The 20,432-nt window shown below is 45.4% G+C and overlaps 5 protein-coding genes across 5 annotated transcripts in view; 2 read left to right on the top strand and 3 right to left on the bottom strand.

Annotated features, from left to right (window-relative positions):
- Positions 1-224: 224 nt before the first annotated feature.
- On the top strand, positions 225-4,552 carry SARC_10053 (hypothetical protein; the record flags this gene model as incomplete). Its single annotated transcript, XM_014295917.1, has 9 exons — positions 225-311; positions 1,329-1,504; positions 1,789-1,946; positions 2,203-2,241; positions 2,773-2,922; positions 3,274-3,371; positions 3,617-3,721; positions 3,948-4,062; positions 4,345-4,552. Coding segments are annotated over 9 exons (1,121 nt in total), but the record flags the coding sequence as incomplete, so codon positions are not given.
- A 2,633-nt stretch (positions 4,553-7,185) lies between these two features.
- Positions 7,186-8,474, top strand: SARC_10052 (hypothetical protein; the record flags this gene model as incomplete). Its single annotated transcript, XM_014295916.1, has 3 exons — positions 7,186-7,266; positions 7,407-7,445; positions 7,740-8,474. 3 exons carry the CDS (start codon positions 7,186-7,188, stop codon positions 8,472-8,474), a joined length of 855 nt encoding a protein of 284 aa, XP_014151391.1.
- Positions 8,475-9,849: 1,375 nt separating this feature from the next.
- Positions 9,850-15,510, bottom strand: SARC_10051 (hypothetical protein; the record flags this gene model as incomplete). The annotated part of the gene is made up of 9 exons (XM_014295915.1): positions 9,850-10,086; positions 10,748-10,830; positions 11,182-11,263; positions 12,013-12,198; positions 12,744-12,970; positions 13,344-13,497; positions 13,817-13,923; positions 14,148-14,675; positions 15,390-15,510. The coding sequence occupies 9 exons, from the start codon at positions 15,508-15,510 to the stop codon at positions 9,850-9,852; spliced, it is 1,725 nt and encodes a 574-aa protein (XP_014151390.1).
- Positions 15,511-15,981: 471 nt separating this feature from the next.
- Positions 15,982-19,974, bottom strand: SARC_10050 (hypothetical protein; the record flags this gene model as incomplete). The annotated part of the gene is made up of 9 exons (XM_014295914.1): positions 15,982-16,119; positions 16,352-16,459; positions 16,800-16,946; positions 17,588-17,850; positions 17,996-18,111; positions 18,571-18,688; positions 18,905-19,047; positions 19,318-19,456; positions 19,809-19,974. 9 exons carry the CDS (start codon positions 19,972-19,974, stop codon positions 15,982-15,984), a joined length of 1,338 nt encoding a protein of 445 aa, XP_014151389.1.
- Positions 19,975-20,059: 85 nt separating this feature from the next.
- SARC_10049 (hypothetical protein) overlaps positions 20,060-20,432 on the bottom strand; it is a 1,547-nt gene continuing 1,174 nt past the window's right edge. The window contains exon 2 of the mRNA XM_014295913.1: positions 20,060-20,334. Coding sequence (XP_014151388.1) covers positions 20,245-20,334 — 90 coding nt within the window. The 3' untranslated portion in view covers positions 20,060-20,244. The remainder of the gene's footprint in view (positions 20,335-20,432) is intronic.

Below are 20,432 nucleotides of genomic sequence, written 5' to 3'. Positions count from 1 at the left end.
TGTGAGTATGTATGTATTTGTGTGTGCCCGTATGCTATACATATATATTTATTTTTATGTTTATATATGTGTGTATATGTTGTGTGGTGTATGTGAGTAACTACGTGTTGAAATAAATACTGTAGGAGCCCGCCATACAGCAGCTTCAATGTTGAGTTTTTCCACCGAGGGATCCCGCAATTAGTCTTGCATATCATAAAAGAATCATTCTCTATTATGCCAACAGGTGAATACTGAGCTTGACTGCAGTTCACAAATGATCTATACAAGTGTGGGTACCAGAATCGACGATTCAAGGTTGGTCAGAGACGGTAAGTCGCATTTTGCTTTTATTTGAGTATACTGCCCATGTCTGTTGTTTGCTTCTACTGAGATACGGATTTATAGACCTAGACGGGCACATTTTTGTCCCGTTGTTGTATAGTATTGATGATATTGGCAGTAGGATGCCATCGCTCGCCATACGTGTGCGTAGAATAAGCACGCACACGGCAATTTAGAAAGTTTTCGCTCACTTTTCGCAACCCTGTATGTGTTATATATAGAAACATTCCTGCGCTCAGAATGCGAACCCTTGTAATGTTTACGCAGACACTATGTAGCATTGCGTATAATAACTTTCACATCTTGTACCTAGTGCTTAATCGTCACAATCCACGTATATATTCGCCAGAATCTTCTAACCAATTGCGCCATGGGTTCTGTGTTCAGTCTGATCGAAATTACAACTACCCACATGTATGTGCAGGTGCATACATGAGTTATTCTCGATATACTTGCAGATTAGGCGTGGCTTTGAAACACTTGGATATACGTGTTTGTACATACAGTATGCCATTTACTGTCCTGAGACGAAGCACGATTAATTCCCACCTACTTTCATTCATACAAACGCAATATTAGGAACCTCAATATACACTCATTCAAACCAACAAATTGATCTAACATTCTTCATCTGATTTGCCCAGCCAATGAAATTCTGCAGGCTACTGGTACTTCGTTTCACAATCTAACTGTCTGTTTATGCCGTCTTTCGACATTTCTACTGCGCCCAGCTTGCCTCGTCACATTAACTCTTGTCTCTTTGCGCATTTGGACTTTTCTGATACGAATTTCCGTTCTTTTTGATGTGCATGCGTCTTATACTCTAAAGACCTTCATGGCGATTTAACCGCTACCTGGATGGATTGAAAACTGCGAACAGTCACGTCGCACGCTAGTGCAAAATTGATATACAGGTTGGACCGTTCTCGGTCGGGAGCTGTGCGTGACCATAGGTATCTCTTCAAGCAAACGTATCTTAGAATATCAAATCCTACTATGCACAGGCGATGCACTCTACGCGGCTCTAGCGGGAGAACCTTTTATGAAGGGAGTGAGTGGGCCGTTAGCTGCCACATGCGATACAGTTAGTACACAGATTATAGACACGGACGGTACCAACAGGAGTGGTACTCCTATGGGCACAAGGGATGACTGGATCGCCTTCAACGTCGGTGGTCAAGTATGTGACAATAGCTGTAATATCATCGCTGCGATAAGACCGTGAAGTCATCAAATGCCGCGGTAAAAACTCATTGCACACCATGTCATGTTCGGCGAGGCTCTGAATTACCGGGCTTGTATAAACATATCTGTGCCGGTGAACACGAACACCTTTGCATCTGGAAGGCGTTTATGGGCACATAGATTTTAGCTGATGGCTGAGCAGTTATGATGTTGTCACACTAGATATCTACATGTTTATGTACGCCTATTTTCCTCTATATTCATTCCACCCACACGTAGGTGTTTGTGACCACGAAAACGACCATACAAAGAGGCGAGTCAACTATGCTGTCAAGGCTGATTGAGGAGGACATGTGGCAGTCTACCCGGGATAGAAACGGTACTGTGATGCTCGACCGAAGTCCCAAATACTTTGAGCCACTTCTTAACTTTTTAAGGTAGTAGTAGAAACCCCAGTTTAGCTCCCAGACCTTGCTTTCTTCGGACCGGCCTTCCTTTCAAGTTGCATACATAGCATCAAAGTTACTTGGTCTTATGTGTTTTTACTTGATCAATATCTCACGATGATTAGTTGATCGCTCTGCTTGACAATGTCCAACAATCATTTCAAGGGCTCCTTGCTTCATAATATTCTAAATGTCAACGAGCTAATCTACTTACACCACTTCCATGTGTGCGTTTGTTCATTCTTAGGCACGGTGAAATGGTCCTGGGCGAGGGACTCAATCCTAGGTAAGCGCTGTGCAGTCGTCACTTACCACGCACGGAAATGCGAACAATCTAGCACGCCACTGTTGCAATTTCGAATGTTGTTGTCATTTTCGCTTTTATCTGTTAAGGTTTTGCGCCTCTCATGGCCGGTCTTGATATAAGGTGTAGCTTTATTTTAGAGCTCATATTATAGTGTACTCTTGGCATCATTGTCTAAGCTGGCACAAGGCATGTTCGTAGTGGACGCTTAACGATACTTCGACTGAGTAACAGCACTGACACAGTTTGTGATCTGAGTTGCAAGCTCGTATCGATTGTCTACACTTTGATACACATGGCTCGCATTGAGTCATGTGTATCAAATTTATAATGAATAGGCCCCAAAAGGAGATCCTATAGAATCAGTGATATGTGCTCCTTGTTAATCACCCACTTGCTTATAACGTGCGAATAACCACTGAGCAGCTATGCAGTTTTCTTCCCGCATACCATTCAACAATCAGTATAGGAGTATTATGTCAATGAAGTACAATTTATTTCAAATATCCCCAGAGGCGTTCTGGCCGAAGCCAGATTTTTTGGGATGAACGATGCATGCAAAATCCTTGAGCAGATGTGTAAAGACTGTCACGTTGACGCTCCAATGAATCGCAACTCCTTCATGGACAAGCTCATGACCCTCCAGCCATCGGATTCCCTGAGGTATGTCCAGAGGGTATAAATGCATGTATGGCTGAATCCGCACAGCTTCAATCGTCACATCTATTCTGGGGGAACGATGCTACTCAATGTTACATGGCCATATGACCAGTCTGTGTGTAAAACACAATATTTGTAACGATACTGTTTTGTCGGATCCATAACTGAACGTTCTTCGCAAGTACTTCCTTTCCGTGGCATCCTCTTTACATTTATCTACATATCTGTATAAAACGTCGGAGAAAGACCACCGACTCCAATTAAACATGCCAAACAAGATGTCTATGAGAGCAGCCGGTAATGTCATGGGCTGTTGATAGATACCAACAAACATGCACAAAATATATCTTGCAGGTGTCGTGGGATGAATTTTCAAGGGACCGATTTTTCTCGGCTGGATTTATCAAACATCGATTTCGATTTATGCGACATGAGACGGTGTATATTTGAAAGTATGTATAAATATTCTCTTTCTTGTGTTTGGAACCGCTACCTGAAATAATATATTTGACTTGCGCATTGCTAGTAACCGTTCTTGAAGCCCAGTATACAGGCAGAAGCCTAAGTGCATGACACCAATTTTAACTAAGTTGAACCTCGGAAGTTGTCATCCATTCAGCATTATTCACCGTGCCGGACACAGCTCAGCACTATACAAGTCACCACAAAGTAAAGTTTGCATTTTTTGCATTTCTAGGGAGCATTTTATCCGGTTGCAGCTTCCAGCAGGCGCAATTGTGTGACGCTGTACTAGACGGTGCGGATCTGTCCGCAGCAAACTTCAGGGGGGCGGAAATGCAAGGTAGCCCCTTTTTCGAGCACAACGTATATGACATTCCAAACTCGCTCTTGTAATTTGGCGAAAGCAGTTGTGACTTTGTATGCAATTGTAACATGTTCGAGATATCAACGGGATGCGGAACTCTTATATGTTTGAATCGCAGTGTATTTTGCGAATCATTTGTTACTAGATATCAAACATTTAATTTGTGATACGAGATTTATTTCATTGCCCGTATCGTATGCAGGCGCGTCGATGCGGCATTGTGTTTTGCTTACGAGTTCTGAGGGACCTCTGATGGCGGCTGCAGATATGAGGGGCGTTGACTTCGATGAGAGTGAGCTCTCAGGCTCAGTTATGAGGTTTGTTTATCTTCTCCGGGCTACTGCACATATCTTAACAATACGCAATATTTTGGGTGTATATCTCTGTACCGTACTTGTATATTCCTATGTATGTGAAAGTAATGGAACTCGCATCAAGGAATATACGTATTGTTGAGCTGCACCCAATGGTGCATCCAAGGCTAGCACTGGAACGCCACAAAACTAAGCTCAACTTATCGCGCTAGTTGTACTGGACTGCTGCCATTTTCTGTACATTTGTGCGACAGTTAATTAACAAATATCTGTCACTCGATACAGGGCGGCCAACTTGCGACACGCGACCATGACCAATTGCATACTAAACCATGCGGATTTAGCAGGTGCTGATCTAGAGGGTGCCGTGTTTAGTAACTCGACCATGAACCAAACTAACTTCAGGGGGGCAAATACAAAGGATACCGTGTTTGGGGTAATGCAATCGCCTCTGCATATGTCCTCGTTCACAACATAATAAAATCTCTCTCTCTATATATTTTTAAGCACTATATCTATCAGATGTTTTGGCGATTACAAATGCCAATAGATCTACAAGTCTGTTCACGTACAGTATAGCACAGGTTTACCAATGAATTTTGCACAACAACTGAAAAATCTTGATACGTCCAGGGCCTTGTTTCGCCCTTGATAGTGGCTTGCAATATTTTCTCCCTGACACCCGATCTTCAAATCAAGTTCGAATAAGCCAATTATAAATATATAAAGTAATGAAATACTCTCTACGCGCGTCTGGAGAAATCAAAATTCCAAGTTATTAAACGCCATATCGATGGCTGCATCTCTGATGCCTTGCTCGCGGGAAATGGAGGAACCCAATCTGAATCCAACTACTACGGCGGCCATGGATCTACATTTACTAGCGATACCATCGGGATATGTGGTCTTAACTCAAATCCGAGTAGAGTCTTTTTAAATTGCATAGTCCAAGTAAGAATGGTCGACACAAACGAAATATATCCTTTACAAATGGCCGATATAAATTCAATTGTATATATAGTTATAGTGACATCTGCGGCTGAAGCTGTAGTGTATACTAAGTCCGTAGTAAGGATACTGAAGCGATTAACGGAGGAAAGTACACGAAACTCATGTACAAAATAAAATAAAATAGTTGGAAGCCTTTAACTATCCGTTTTCACATATTATTTTACATTCACAGTATGAATATGTGTACACTAAAAATACATTATCGAATCCAAGAATCATTTTGGGGGCAGAGTTTTCTTTGCTTGTAAATCAACTAGATGTGTAGTAAGTTCATAGAACCATAATAGTTTAACTATTGCGGCACTTCACACATATAGGGGTTAACCAGCATGCATATTTCACCGGAAACAAATTGCTGGTGTATCGTGCATTCTGTATCGTGCATCCTGTATCGTGCATCCTGTATCGTGCATCCTTCACTATAGCACAGCATATACACTTATAAGATCGTATCAGCGATAAAGTAGAACATCTAAGCTACCTTATCGAGACATACTCGATAAAGCGTTACTAAGTAGCATTCCCTGCTTGGCCTTTACTTACAGACTTCGCGATGAGCGATGCAACGATAACAGTGCACTAGTCAGTCTTTCTACAAAGCTCCAGATATTGCTCAATTTCACTGCGGTAGTGTTTACATGCACAGGTCCAGCACACACTACCGCGGCGTCCTCGTATATGAAATGCATTGAACACACAATATTCCTCCAGCGTATATGCTGTCGAAATGTAGTTTCCTTATTTACTGAATACTTCGCTTCGCTGGAGGTGTTGAATATGAGCGATCTCAAATCGGAGAGCAACAGTACATAGCTAAAGGCAGGGGCAGTGCATATGCAGAAAGTTAACGTCTGCACGGTGCAATCAGTGATATTTTATTTGTACATATAAGCAAAAAAATAACTAGAAAAGGGCATGTTGCGAGTCTTCGTGTATTTTTTTTACAAAAAGTATGTGCATCTACTGTACGACATACCCCGACGATCAGGGAAGTACACAAGAGTACTGTACGGCACACTTCGCTGATGCAAGATAACAACGCAAGAATGTTATATCGCAACGTTTTACAGCATCACTCTCTGTGTTTGTTGTTGCTGATTGTTTACACTTTTGTGTTCTACATTGCGGAAGGTGGGAGCTTCATATCGACCGCATTCTGGTATGATTATCCAATCAAATTTGGATATCAGATAAAAAAAAGCTGCCATTTAGCTTTGGTATTTTAAATCTATCAATTTTTGCCTACAGACAGCCCTCTTTTGTTTTTTTTAAAACAAAACAAACAAAAACAAAAATACACAGTTAGAAGGCGATATGTAGTATTACGATACTTTTGTCATTTACAATTTTACATAGAAGTAAGTACATAAGTATACCCTGCAAAAAGGATATTGCAACATGCATATTGTCGGATGCACTAGAGACACTGTCAGGGCATGAGCAGCGACAGTTGTTGCAATTGCACTGTTCATAGAGACGTTATAAAGACTCAGCTATCGACACGCTAAAATTCGACTCTCGTTTGAATCTCGCACATTCCGTCAGCGACGATACAGCAATTTACAGAGCGAGACGAAACAACGCATATGTAAATAATTTCAAGTGTCTGGTGCAAAAGATGGCGCAAAAGATACACACATACATGAAACACCACAGACTCGGCACAGTCAGAACCCAGACACTCAAACCCCCCCCCCCCCCCCCCAAAATTCAGGTCTCGTTGGATTAGACTGCTGCCCATCTGTGGTTATCCAGCAATATATATTGCGAGACCAAACGATACATATCCAATATTTATCAAACGCAGATACACGAGAGACGCACACGCACACGCACACACCATCGGCACGGTCGGAATGTCAACGCTTGGCAACGCTTCCGTATTTTTTGGATTACTGTCTTTCACGGTGCACTGTGTGGGGTGCAACAGTCGACACGTGCAACGAGAGAATTACGAAGTGTCGACACTCGACGGTGTGGTGTATTTCATGTGATCTACGTCTGATCGGAAATCCGGGTAGCCTTCACCTGAGTGTATTGATGGGTGCCCATAAGTATAGAACGTCAGTGCGCAAAGCACTCAAGATCACTCTTACCATCGATTCAATACAATGTATGGAGACAAAGAGCACCGCCATGGAGGAGGATATGATGACGGACGTCATCATGGGGACTATAGAAGTCAGGGCCACTATGGTAAGCGTCAGAAATTATCTTGGGCTTTGATAGTTCTGATACTTCGAGCTGCATGCTATGTACTTTCATATACTCTTTGGGATGATTCATAGTGCCTCCGTCGCTCATACCCAATGCATCATTCTCTTTGACTGCAACAGGTGATCATGGTCGGGGAGAAGAACATCATTATGGCCGAGGTATTGTTCAAAACATTCTGGTCTGCTCTACTTAACTGTGCACACTTTGTTTCTGCCAAAATTTGAATGTGCTATGCCAAACCTAGACATACTTTAAATTGCTTAGTACGGCTGTTCCTCATGTCTCTATATCTCTATTCCATGGACAGGTTCTTATGACCCCCGCCGCCGTATCCATGAAGGTTAGATAATCGGATGTATTCATGTTCGTATCATTTCTTCTGTGTAATTCAGAAAAAAGAAGGTATTTAGGACGCCTTCGGGGAAGCTATGAGGTGCATCGTATTTGTTCAGCAGCGTGTTGTAGCCCACATAGTGCAGTGGTACATTGAACAGGATGCCACACTCCGCAGCAGTGTGAACGTGAGGAGTGGCATCGTCTACGCAACATCCACACCTGCCACAGCCTCTCTGCGAGTCACTAATAGTGACAGCAAGGGCCGTATGGACAAGTTCCGGAACGGCGAGCTCAATATACTTGTATCTACATCCGTGAGCGAGGAAGGCATGGATGTACCCGCGGCCAACTGTGTTATCCGATTTGATGCGGTGCAGACACCCGTCTCTTTGGTGCAGAGTAGAGGCCGTGCGCGTCAGAAAGACAGCAACTTTGTTGTGCTGGCGGAGTCCACACAGGCGAACCGCACCGTCGCATGCATCCAGGAAGCAGATCATCGCCAGTACAATCTAGTGACAGCCACGCCTTTCGACAAATCGACTACCAACACCCAGGCATCGCGCAAGAGACGCACGGAGGCCAATGCACAGCGACAGAAGAGGGCCTTGGCTGTCCTGAATAGCAGGCTAGTCGTAAGTGTTACGCCGGCGTATACCGAGCTACTGAATATGTACGTGGCTCAGTGTGTGGGAGAGCTGGCAGTGTCCTTCGACAAAGTGACCTTCAGCAAGCACAGGTGCGCGTGGGTTTGTGATTTTGTGTTGCTCGCGTGGTGTACCGAGATGGGAAGCCTCGGCGGCAGCGGCTTCAAAACAAGATGCAAAGACTCGGGCGGCACAATAGATGTTTGAGTTAATCTTGGAGGACACACCGATGTAGTGAACATATACGTGTGCCGCAAATACATACCATGTCATAAAACACGTGTATCTACAGTTGTCTGAACGAGCTGATTGTCCGTCACAGTCTAATTACAGTCTTGAATATAGCGATCAGGCACGTGTGATATCGCGATGGTTTGATTTAGATGCATATAGTATATTTAGGTGCATCGAACATCACGCGAAATTCACATAGAAACCTAGTAGCGATAGCTGTGCAGTGCACAGGTGTCAAATCTAGGTATATAGAGACTGTGCACAGGCGAATCTCACATCTGCGATAGGGCAGGGCATTTGTATTGTACGCAGGCGACGGCGTATGTATATTGCACATACACAGGATGAGCGTTTAAAGTACTCTCAGACCTCGTGCGAGAAGACGAGGTTAGATGTTGATTTTCTCGCACATAAACATGCGCGAACCAGAATGCATACTGAACGATCGACCTCATTTTTATCCAATATTAATACGATAAGTTTTTATTTTGTTACTTTTGTTCTGTTGTAAATGCTGTCTCCACGGGTGCAATCGTATACACATCTATCCAAGCAGTGAGTTTTACTTTAATATTTTGTTCCTCGGTGTGTCAATGTTCTATACACTGTATTCTGCATTGATTCTGAATTAACAAACACCTGCTTATTCGTATTCGATGTCGGCATGAAAATACCAGACACCATGTAGTTATAGCGGAGTCTTGTGTCAATCTGCACTGCGGTTGCTTTCATCATCCAATGTGGACTGGCAAAAACTCTCTCGGAAGACCGGCTACCTGTTTTATCGGTTGAAATTCAGTTCTATCGATTCACACTTAGGGTGGGATGGTCTATATTCTGAAGTGACACTCGCATATGAAAATAAACTAGTTTAACGTATCCGTTTTTGTAGTTTTATATTGAACTCTCACACAGTCCATGGTAGTCATTCTTATGTCTCGCCGCTATTCTGCGGCATATCATCAACGCAGGAGCCACCCAGCGGCAGCAACGCAAAGTCTTCATAAGTATTTCTTTTTCACCTGCGACTGTGTGCGCGTATTTCTCCGCATGTACTGCATACGCGTGCGTGTGGGCTTCATTCGCCCATTTTTCTTCATGAATGAAAGACTCCAAAGCATGCGAGCACAAGAGGTATTTTTGACCATGTGTACATGAGTATATATGGATTCGCACACAAGTATGTCGGCCACATTGTCCGTGCATGTTGGTATAGGTGCATGTCTGTGTATATTGTAATCAACCATGCGACAGGGTCAGGACAAACCACAGACACTTCCCTCCTAGAGCCAGAAACGCCTCATAGTCTCATCACCTATAGATAGAGCATGAGATTCATCACCATCACCTATAAAAAGTGCATGAGATTGGTGGAGTTCATCTCGCGGATGTCCCGCATGTTTGCCCCGGCTGCCCGTAACTGCTGGCCCAGGTAGGCGGCGTGGTGTGCCAGGCGTGCTGGGGTGCTCTGGGAGATGCTAGTAGTTGAGCTGCCTAGCGAGTAGCACTCGTAGTACGTCACCAGGCGCAGCAGCTCGCTGGTGATTCCGATCTCGTCCCACAGACATGTGGCATGCATGGGGCGCTGAGGACAGGCGCGGGTGTGGGGAGGACTGGAGGGGTGAGTGGTGGCGTATGGATGTAGGTATGGGGCCGTAGGCCTACAGAGAGACTATGATGGGGATCACATGGATGCTCGGCCCTTGGTGTATTGAAGTAGTGGTGTTTAATTGCTTATTGGTATCAGCCGCCTGGTGCATATAGATACGAGGTGAACGTACGCGTATATTGCAGTGCCAATCGATCAATAAGACTCAAGATCGCCTAGAAGGAAGTGTTGCAATGACGTCGTGACAATGAAAGATAGGGAATCTACTCGCATATTAGACCATCACCTTAAACACACATTTTAGATACATCCTCGAGAACGGGATTCATATCATGCATCCACACACACTGAACACGTCAATTGAAGTGCACACACACTGAGCGCGTCAATTGAAGTGCACACACACTGAACGCGTCAATTGAAGTGCACACACACTGAACACGTCAATTGAAGTGCACACACACTGAACACGCAATTGAAGTGCACACACACTGAACACGACAATTGAAGTGCACACACACTGAACATGGCAATTGAAGTGCACACACACTCTACACGTCAATTGAAGTGTACACACACTGAACGCGTCAATTGAAGTTGTCATGCGCATGCGGTGTGATGGATATCAGACACTTACCGCAGTACCCTGCAGAGGCACGTGGGGGTTTATAAAAAAATTATCGACGCCTGGGAAGGTTATGTCCTGGTCCACCAGGAGCCCTACGGGACACAAGCAGGACACAAGAGAGGTATGTATGAGAAATATAACCGACTAAGAACAACCGGGCCAACCCAATAGCGGTGTATATGAGAGATATGCAATACTAGGAATACCTAGATGGTAACACGAACTATAATGAGAAGCGGAGCCCGCACACCTCTGTATACAAAGACTGAGTGCGCACCTGATTGTCATCAGCGACTGAACTATACACAAATCAGCTCACCCGACAGCCGGTATAAATACATTTCCATTTAAGTAGTCTACACCAACATAATCTCCAAACTTAAACCTGTGGGGTTTTTCACCTCTCTCACAATCACGTGAACTCTGAAGTCGTTTGCACACACCAGGCACCGGGTTGGTCTTCTTGTTGTTATGGTCCAAAAACAAGCGGACGCGATGGCGTTTCTGCAAAGATATGATGGCCAACTGCACAGAGCAAGAGTACAGAAGATAAGATTAGATAAGATATGATAAGATAAGATAACGCACATGGCAGAGGCTATTCTATTCTCCATGTATGATCATCTGAAACAAAAACTTCGCAAAAGAGACAGATGATTTGCAATTATTTCATTGAAGTACTTGAGTAAAACCTTGGATCGTATTCGGATAGTTATATACAATGAGTGCTTGTGGTTGTACACCAGCTTTGCGTATGTTGTGCGCGCATGTGGATGAGATAAGATACATCTAAATCCACCTAATAGCTCCTATCCAGTGTGCTCTGCAGGTGTGGTTACACAAAGTTTCGAAGCCATGCCTACTTGAACTGTATGCAACACTGTCAGATGATAGTACACTGATCACACATGCACCGCAAATCAGTCTGACACACGCCCCATGCCACGTACACATGGCCCCATGCCACGTACACATGGCCCCATGCCACGTACACATGGCCCTATGCCACGTACACATGGCCTCATGCCACGTACACATGCGGCGAGTGGGTCCACAGAATGAAAACAAATACATCGGGACATGCAACCCTTGTGCTGCAGCACTCCACAACAGTATACAAATAGCAGTACATAACCCAACACACGCCCCATGCCACGTACACATGCAGCGAGTGGGTCTACAGAAAGGAAACAACTACATCGAGACATACAACCCTTGTGCTGCAGCACTCCTAATCAGTATATAAATAGCAGCACGTAACCCAACACACGCACCTTATGCCCCATTGGGCAGAGCTCATCTAGAGCTCGTTTGATGCCGTCCTTTTCATTTTCCAGCACCTCTTGGACTTGGCCTTGAGATATGCCGTCGCGGAACAGAATAAAGCGCTCGGGCGCATGCCCGTGGTGCCGCTCTTTGTAGTGGTCCACCAGTTTGGTGAGTGCTTCGTTCAGTCCTTCCTAATGTGTTGGAGTTTCAATGAGATGCGAATGCAAATATGCGCAATAGCAGATTCAGTAGTGCACCGCATCAGCAAGTTGGTGAGGAGGGTGTGTGGTGATTCAGAAGGCTCCAAGCACATCACAAATCACACAGTGTACTCGAGCATTCGTGCTGATCTATTGGCCGGTGTAGGACTGAAACGACACCTACGCATTCCAAACAAAAAAGCAAGACAGTGCATGACGGTACATACAATAGAGGTATACTCGCACGATGGCAAAAATACGCACGAATGTACTACCAGTAGTGCCAAGCATCGTCAACAACCTGTGCTTCAGGTGCTGTTGAAACGGCTACATAAACAAAGACACGGATGTGCCACTCTAAGGCGGAAGTGTCTCCCAACAATACAAGCACGCACAGTCCTATGCTACACCACTACAACGGACGGATACCAGCATGCGTATGCGTGTGCCTGAACTGACAGCGCACTATATGGCCACATCCATCATACCAACAGTAGCACCCAGACTACACAATGCTGTATGCAACGGATACCTACCCGTGTCAGCACCTCTTCGGCGTCGTTGTCGGGGCAGAAGATGTGGCTGGCATAGATGGACTGATTGTCGTCCACTGACCCGACAACAGCTGCCACAGAGGTCGCACCACTGGACTCTCCGGTGGGGTGGGTGACGTCAATGCCCAGCAACATGGTCGTGCTGCCGAGGATAAAGGGCCGCAGCACGTTCTCGCCTTGACGAACACCCGGCACCCAGTTGGTGCCCCCTGTTGGGACAGGTCAAACCAACGGCCGCATAGCAATTGGTGTTAGTTATGCATATAGAGAGTTTGTATATGCTATGGTAGTAGGCATATCTATATAAGAAAGTAGATACAGCTTAAAAACATGTCCTGAGAGGTCCTGTTGTCGTCTAGGAAGAAATATTCATACACATGGTGGACAGGCTAGTATTTATTTATGGACAAGGAGAATGGAATAAGAAACCGATGATGTTGCACCTGTGACACACCTATTGTTACCATCGCCCATGTGCACGAACTACATGCGTAGGATAACTCTTTAGCGTGTGTCACATGCTATCTGTACACTTGAATAACAGGCAGTAAACATCGCAAAACTCCGGTAAATAGCATATACCCAGTTTTGAGTTGATTTTCAGGGCGAGATTAGACCGCACTTGGCCCCCTCGAGGTTCAGTTGCCCTTCTGGCATTCTTTACGAGGCAGCATTGCGTGACAATGTCGTTCGTCATTCCGAATCTCTTCACGTCCTTCCACTGACCAGACGACCCCTGTCGTATAATAGATGTGTTGTGTATTGAGTTAACTTATCCAAGATGTGGTGATATCTGTGAGCAGAGTAGTCGGTGTCAACATATAATGTGTAAGTGATGTTGTTGAGAGAAAGACACCTGTCGATGTTTTGTACTATCCGTGCAGGCTCGCAACCAGCCGCATGAAAGGACAATCTTGCGGATACAAACAGTATACGATCTCGCTCCAACTTGAAAGATTGATATCGTTGTACCACACTCTTTCGCACACATCGCATGTCTACTTACATATCTACGCCTACTGTATGCACCAACGTTTCACAATAATTTTCCTTACCTCCACAACAAAGATGAGGTCGGGACGGCATGTTTGGAATGGCCGGCAGGCACGTAGCAAAGCGTCATCAAGACTCTCTTGAAAGCCCACAGCAACACTCGGCTCAGCTATTGGTGTTAATACGGAAAGAATTAGTCACTTACAATCGGTGTCAATTTCTTTTAGTGCTACAGTATAGTCCAGACTGAATTGCACGACGAGGTTCCCGTGTGCACAATCCATCGAAAGCACATACTGTAATATTCAGCTCGACACATCCAAACCTGCCCGTGCCTCTACAGATGAACACACACCCACGTTCATTCATAGACACGCGTTTCACCATACACACCCTCCACCCACGCCCATTCATAAACATGTGGTTCAAAATACACGCCCTCCACCCACACCCATTCATAGACATGCGGCTCACCATACACACCCTCCACCCACGCCCATTCATAGACATGCGGCTCACCACCCACACTCTCCACCCACGCCCATTCATAGACATGCGGCTCAACACCCACACCCTCCACCCACGCCCATTCATAGACATGAGACTCATCATACACACCCTCCACCCATGCCCATTCATAGACATGCGGCTCACCATACACACCCTCCACCCACGCCCATTTATAGACATGCGGCTCACCATACACACCCTCCACCCACGCCCATTCATAGACATACGGTTCACTGTACACACCCTCTCGACAAACTAAGCCATGGCCCTGCAGCGTAGTTCGCATCTCTCGAGCCAATTCGTCGCACTCTCTTACGCCAAAGTCTTCAGTCACAGACACAATAATCCAGCCGTCCACCTGCGCCGGGGTCAAGAACTGGGCGTTGCGTAGGTTCCATTTCCCATCCAAACCTGCACATCGTCAGTTGATGAGTGAATGTAGCACACAGGCATCCCACTAAATGACCGTCCGTATGTGTTTAGAGAACTTATGAGCACAGCACAGCAAATACACACTGGTATACGCTGATGTCATGTAATAAGTAGACACAAACTGTCCTTCTATTTGCGCACAGATTGTGAATACGTTCTCGCTACGTGATAGGTGAGTGAGTGAGCGGGCTACTTGAGTTTATGTCGCTGTTGGATTTTTAGCTGGTAACGTTGTGTATAGTTGGTGTGCCATGCAAACCGATAGCACGCACAGCACTCTGCTGAATTCTGTACAAAACTGCTATGGTATATATAGTAGTACCACAACATTTAGGTAAACACAGACACGCACACCTACAGTAGACATCACCAGATTACATATAACAATATCATATTACGTCTGCTTATAAGCAGAAAATTAAGTCTTTACATGGTCGTTTCCTTGAGCGTATATGGCACAACGTTTTGCTACATTCATTCACTAAAACATAGACCAAACACTGATGTGGGCTTCACTTCAAACGCTCGATCACATACGCAACGCATGACACCAATGCAGCCTCACAGCATATTGTCCTCATCAGAGGAATATTAACCTTCGCAGCTCATTAAGAAGAAGTGCCTGTATATCCCGCCCACGGTTAACTTATTTGACTTTATTTCATAGACAACCCTCCGTATTCTGTACCTTACCTGGCGCAGCCATGATGTTGTAGAACTTCAAGGCCGGAGGTGGCAGAACCCCTGCACCAATGGGATCGCAGGGATTCTCATCAACGTTGATCTCCAGCTCGCGGCAGAGCTGGTTCTGCATACGTTGTGCATGAAGTAACAAATGTGTGCGCAGGTGAATTGGACACAAACGTATTGGCTTCTCACGTGCGGTGGGTTATGGGATGATGTGGTGTGTTAGTGGTTGGACGAGGAACAGTGCATGTATTTCACCTGAGTGAACAGTGCATGTATTTTCGACTGAGTGAACAGTGCATGTAATTCAACTGAGTGGACAGTGCATGTATTTCAACTGAGTGAACAGTGCATGTATTTCAACTGAGTGAACAGTGCATGTTTTTCAACTGAGTGAACAGTGCATCTATTTCAGCTGAGTACCATGATACACTACGTGTAAACGAGCGACGCTGCAGTGTACCTTTTCTCAGTCAAAGTCGAAATAAACGCCGACACTTGCGTTCGTATTGGTAACATAGATGCACATCGTCTCATCGGATAAGACCAACATACACAGAAAAACCATCCTTGTATTTCGTCCAACACTCATCACTACTCACACACGTACGCTCTGGTGTATCTGCTTCAGTAATGGGCGTGACGACGTATTGATTCGATCAAATCTATCGGCCGCGGAGACAGCCGCCATCGGTAAGATTGCTGCGGTTTGGTTACTATCCAATTTTCTGCGAATCTGCACGTTATGTATGTAAGAAGATATCAATGAAGAGGAGGTTATGCGTATCATAGAAGTGTAATTACGGAGGGGAGGAGCAACCCAGCATAGACGCAATCTGATACCAAAGACGAGACGATGACGCGCTTGACAGGGCGAACTTTTAGTAGACAGCGGGATAGATGTATTAGGGCTTGGGGCCTGGGTAGTGATTGTACTATTGCAGTGAAGATGTAACTTAGCCACACACCTGTCCTTCGGGGATCCTGGTCACCTCAATAGGGGTCAAGATCGGGTGCTTGCTGGTGCCAGAGGTGATGGCTGGCAGTTGCGGGTACTTGAGACGAATCTTGTGATGCTATGCGAGTAGGAGTGGAATATAATTCAAATACTTCAAATATCAGGAGTGGAATATGCTTCAAAAGACCGGCAGCAAGAATCGGCATGTTGGCATGTGTATTGATGTGCAGCTGAGAACGATTGCTGTGGATACAATAGACAGCCGAGCATGCGATATTCCTACCAAAGGCAAGTGGGGGCGGGGGAGGGGCGATTCTCCTAAAATAAAACTATGGTCTAGACGGCATATACCATTTCATAGAGAGCGAGGCATATACCACAAGAGAATAATTACCTTAACAAACCAACGTATTGTCTGTGCATATGCATAGAATCACTATTACGTACGTGTTACTGACCTCGAAGAAGTACTCGGCGATGCTGACCTGGACAACTTCGCCGTTTGGCTTCTCCCAGTCAAACGTATGCTCTTCCGAGGTCTTCCCCAGCCCTTTCGCTTTGTAAGAGCGGGAGTAGCCCAGATGGGAAGTCTTGAAGGTCAGTCCCTAAGTGTAGAAAACCAAGTGGCCGTCCGAAAAGTTGCTCACAATTAGTTGCTACCTGCTTGATGGTAATGTTTGATGGTGGCTGTACATTTGTACGTAGCTATGGTTATACAAGTCCTTAGTTGAATTAATTATATATATGCGGATGTGCGTTTACATATTCCTACTTTGAGTGGCTCTGTACACCCTAAAGCAAGTGAGTGACCTGTATCCAGTAAATAATTGTTTATATATAAAAATACTGACGGCATCGAATAGTTTTATAATGTCTAATCTCAATAGGATTTGCACTCGGACGGTGTGCATAGGCCCATGACTTAATGGGGTAGCAGGCGCCTTCACCCTATGTGACCCACATACGCACTTCCACCTTGACGGTCCTTGTGCGCAAGTCTCATTTAGATACCACACACACACAGACTCACATAACTACACCTACGCACATCTGCATTCCCCTAACTACACCTACGCACATCTACATTCCCATGAATACGCCTACGCACATCTGCATTCCCATAAATACGCCTACGCACATCTACATTCCCATACTACACCTACACACATCTACATTCCCATAACTACACCTACGCACATCTGCATTCTCATAAATACGCCTACGCACATCCACCAGTCGCCCACACCTTGATCGCATTGTCGGCCAGGCGCCACTCGCCACTCCCGCGATGCAGTCTATGGGCCAGAGCAGGCACGTCCATGACGTTGCACGCATGCACCAGATAATCCAACACAGGTCCTGGCCGAGGGGACGCAGCCACGGCAGCATCAATGGCCAAACTGGGGCCCAGTTGGCACATGCGGATGGTGGCGGATACACCTGGCAATCCAAAGTACCCCCCTCCTAGATGGCGCTGGTTGGTCCAGTCAGGGATAAGAAGATTGACTCCTGTGAAGAGCCGCGTGGGTGGGTCAACGTGTGAGCGTTATGTTCTCAATGCCATACCACCTCGTGGCATGTGTTACGAAGTTTCAAGATAACTTTTAGCTATGTAATCTGTGGATGAAGACTTACGCATTCGCGTGATATATACCTTGATGGATGAATTTGTTTTTGTCCGCACGAGCGAGTTCAGCCATTGGCTCGCGCACCATAAGCGAGAGAGCCTGTTCTCCTACGCTCGCGTGCATGGGACGATCCATGGTAAGTCTGTACGAGAAAGGTAACACAGGTAGGCATTTCAATGTGAGTTTAATTCATCTACGGGTGATATGCACGAATCTGTTTGCAGCTTTGACATAGTTAAGATGTGTGAATTAATTTCTAGGTGTGTGCTGTTGCATGCAAACGTCGATCGGTAGAGATGCTGTACGTAGGAATCATTATGCATACTAGTTTCAGATTCGAATTTCGGCTAAACCTACACTGTGCATGACAATCTGTATATGTTGTGATTTATTTTCTGTGATCATACTATCGCAGTAGCACTGGTGGTGTGCATGTCACCGCATGCATGAAGAATACTCACGCATGAAACAAACGGGGAGGCAAACTACTTGTATCTGAAATGAACAAACAACCGTGGTACATACATGAAAACACACACGTACAACATATGTCAACACACACACATGCAGCATATGTGAAGCACACCTACGCGCAACATACGGGAATTTGATTTTTTGGCCTGTACTCTTGATCACAACCCGCACCTTGGTGGTGCCTGCTCGCTTGTTGGGGTGGTCGACTGTCATCTCATAATATTCAATCTCTGCGATGCTCCAGTCTGTCGAGGAGAACAACATTAAATGTGTGAATGGCATCAGATTAAACTGTTGACTCTGCACGAGCGAAGAGCTGAGAAAGTGCGACTATTTCGACTCCAGGTGCAAAGAAATGTGACTATTGGCATACATGACGAATGCCCTATGTACTTAAGCAACAATATTCAGATAGGAACGCGTATATTTACTTGTAGACAATTTCATGCGCATGTACTTACATGTGGTCCGACCATCGTACACTCCAGCAGGCAGATAGGGGTCATGTGCCTTGACCTTATCCAGGATCTGCCGGTTCAGTTCCGTGCTTTCGCGAGTGGTTAAGTCAGTCCGTTTCTCGCGCTCCTCGTCAGAGTCCTTGTAGCTGTTACGTTTTCATAGACACCAACAAATGTTCATATAATCAGATGGGTTATTCCCATTTTATAACACACACTTTCGGATTCTATACGCACGTGTGCATGAGTAGATACAGCATCATGCGTAGGTGTGACTTTTAAAATACATGTGCGTTCACCCCCGAGAATGACGACTGCCGTGGTCACACGACGCAGTTTTGTAAACAAATGAGTTCAGATAAAAGTTATATGATGGGCGATTGGTAGTAGAAACGTACGCGACGCAAACCACATACCGTGTGAACATATGTACCGCGTTCTGGTACACTTGCTTCCCATCTTTAACCTTCAGAGGAAAGACATTGCTCGTAACCTTGATGTCGGGATTAATCTTCGCCATAGGCACGGCGACGCGGCAAGCCCCTTGAGACGGCGCTGTGGTCGCGTGAATGGGTAGAGTAGGGTTTGCCTGAGCCGACTATTGTGCGGTTGTACTGAGTATGTAGATGTACATGGGATATTTACGTGCATGAGTCCTTGCATATGGATTTGAGTACATGGAAAAGCAACTGCATATGTATTCAGGAGGCCAAAGAATACATCTGGATGATCACATTTTTTACACAAACGACATTATCTGTGCGCAGAGAATGAGACGGTACTGCACGCCTCCCATCAGCAAAGGTCGGACCATCGAGCCTGCGCCAGATAACAGATAGTACGTCAATTACCAGTCCTATTACAAGTAAGCAGACAAGTAGGTGCATATAAGTCCTCGTGGACATACCAGGTGGAGCATACATGTTGGGCGACACTTCAGATCGTATAGCCTCGATGACTGACGCCATGTACTCGGTCTGCACACGTGCGAGCCCATTAGCAACCAGCGATCGCATATCGGAATCCGCTCGACCCCGATCACCCCTACCTCGACCTAAGTGAATGAAGTGCATGAGGTGTATACAAGTGTGACAAGCATTCGTACGCGTAGGGAAAGGTGGTGGAATGCAGCGATATCAATACAAATAGACGGTATATGAGCAAATGAGTGATATGGGGTGTGTGTTTATTTAGGGTTTGGAATCAACCTTGATGGAATCGATATGAGCTCTCTACAGACCGGTCTAGCTGAACATCATGTCCCATACTGCTTTTAGAACTATCTAAAGTACAGGCGACTCAAAGAGGACTCTTAGATGAAAGCACAGCAGGTCTCAAACACATCATACCACGGAAGTGTCCTCGGCCACCTCTAAAGTCGTTCGCGCCTCTGAAGCCACCCCGTGGTAGTGAGCGGTGGTCACCATTCCCACCTAAACAGCAAGGCAAGCATATTTATTTAGACTCAATGGGAGCCATGCGAAGCTACAACTACAGCTACGAGTGGTGGAGGTATCTTAACGGCTGAGAA

Source organism: Sphaeroforma arctica (assembly GCF_001186125.1).
Source record: "Sphaeroforma arctica JP610 unplaced genomic scaffold supercont1.1121, whole genome shotgun sequence".
NCBI lineage: Eukaryota > Ichthyosporea > Ichthyophonida > Sphaeroforma > Sphaeroforma arctica.
This window is presented reverse-complemented; position numbering and strand designations above follow the sequence as displayed.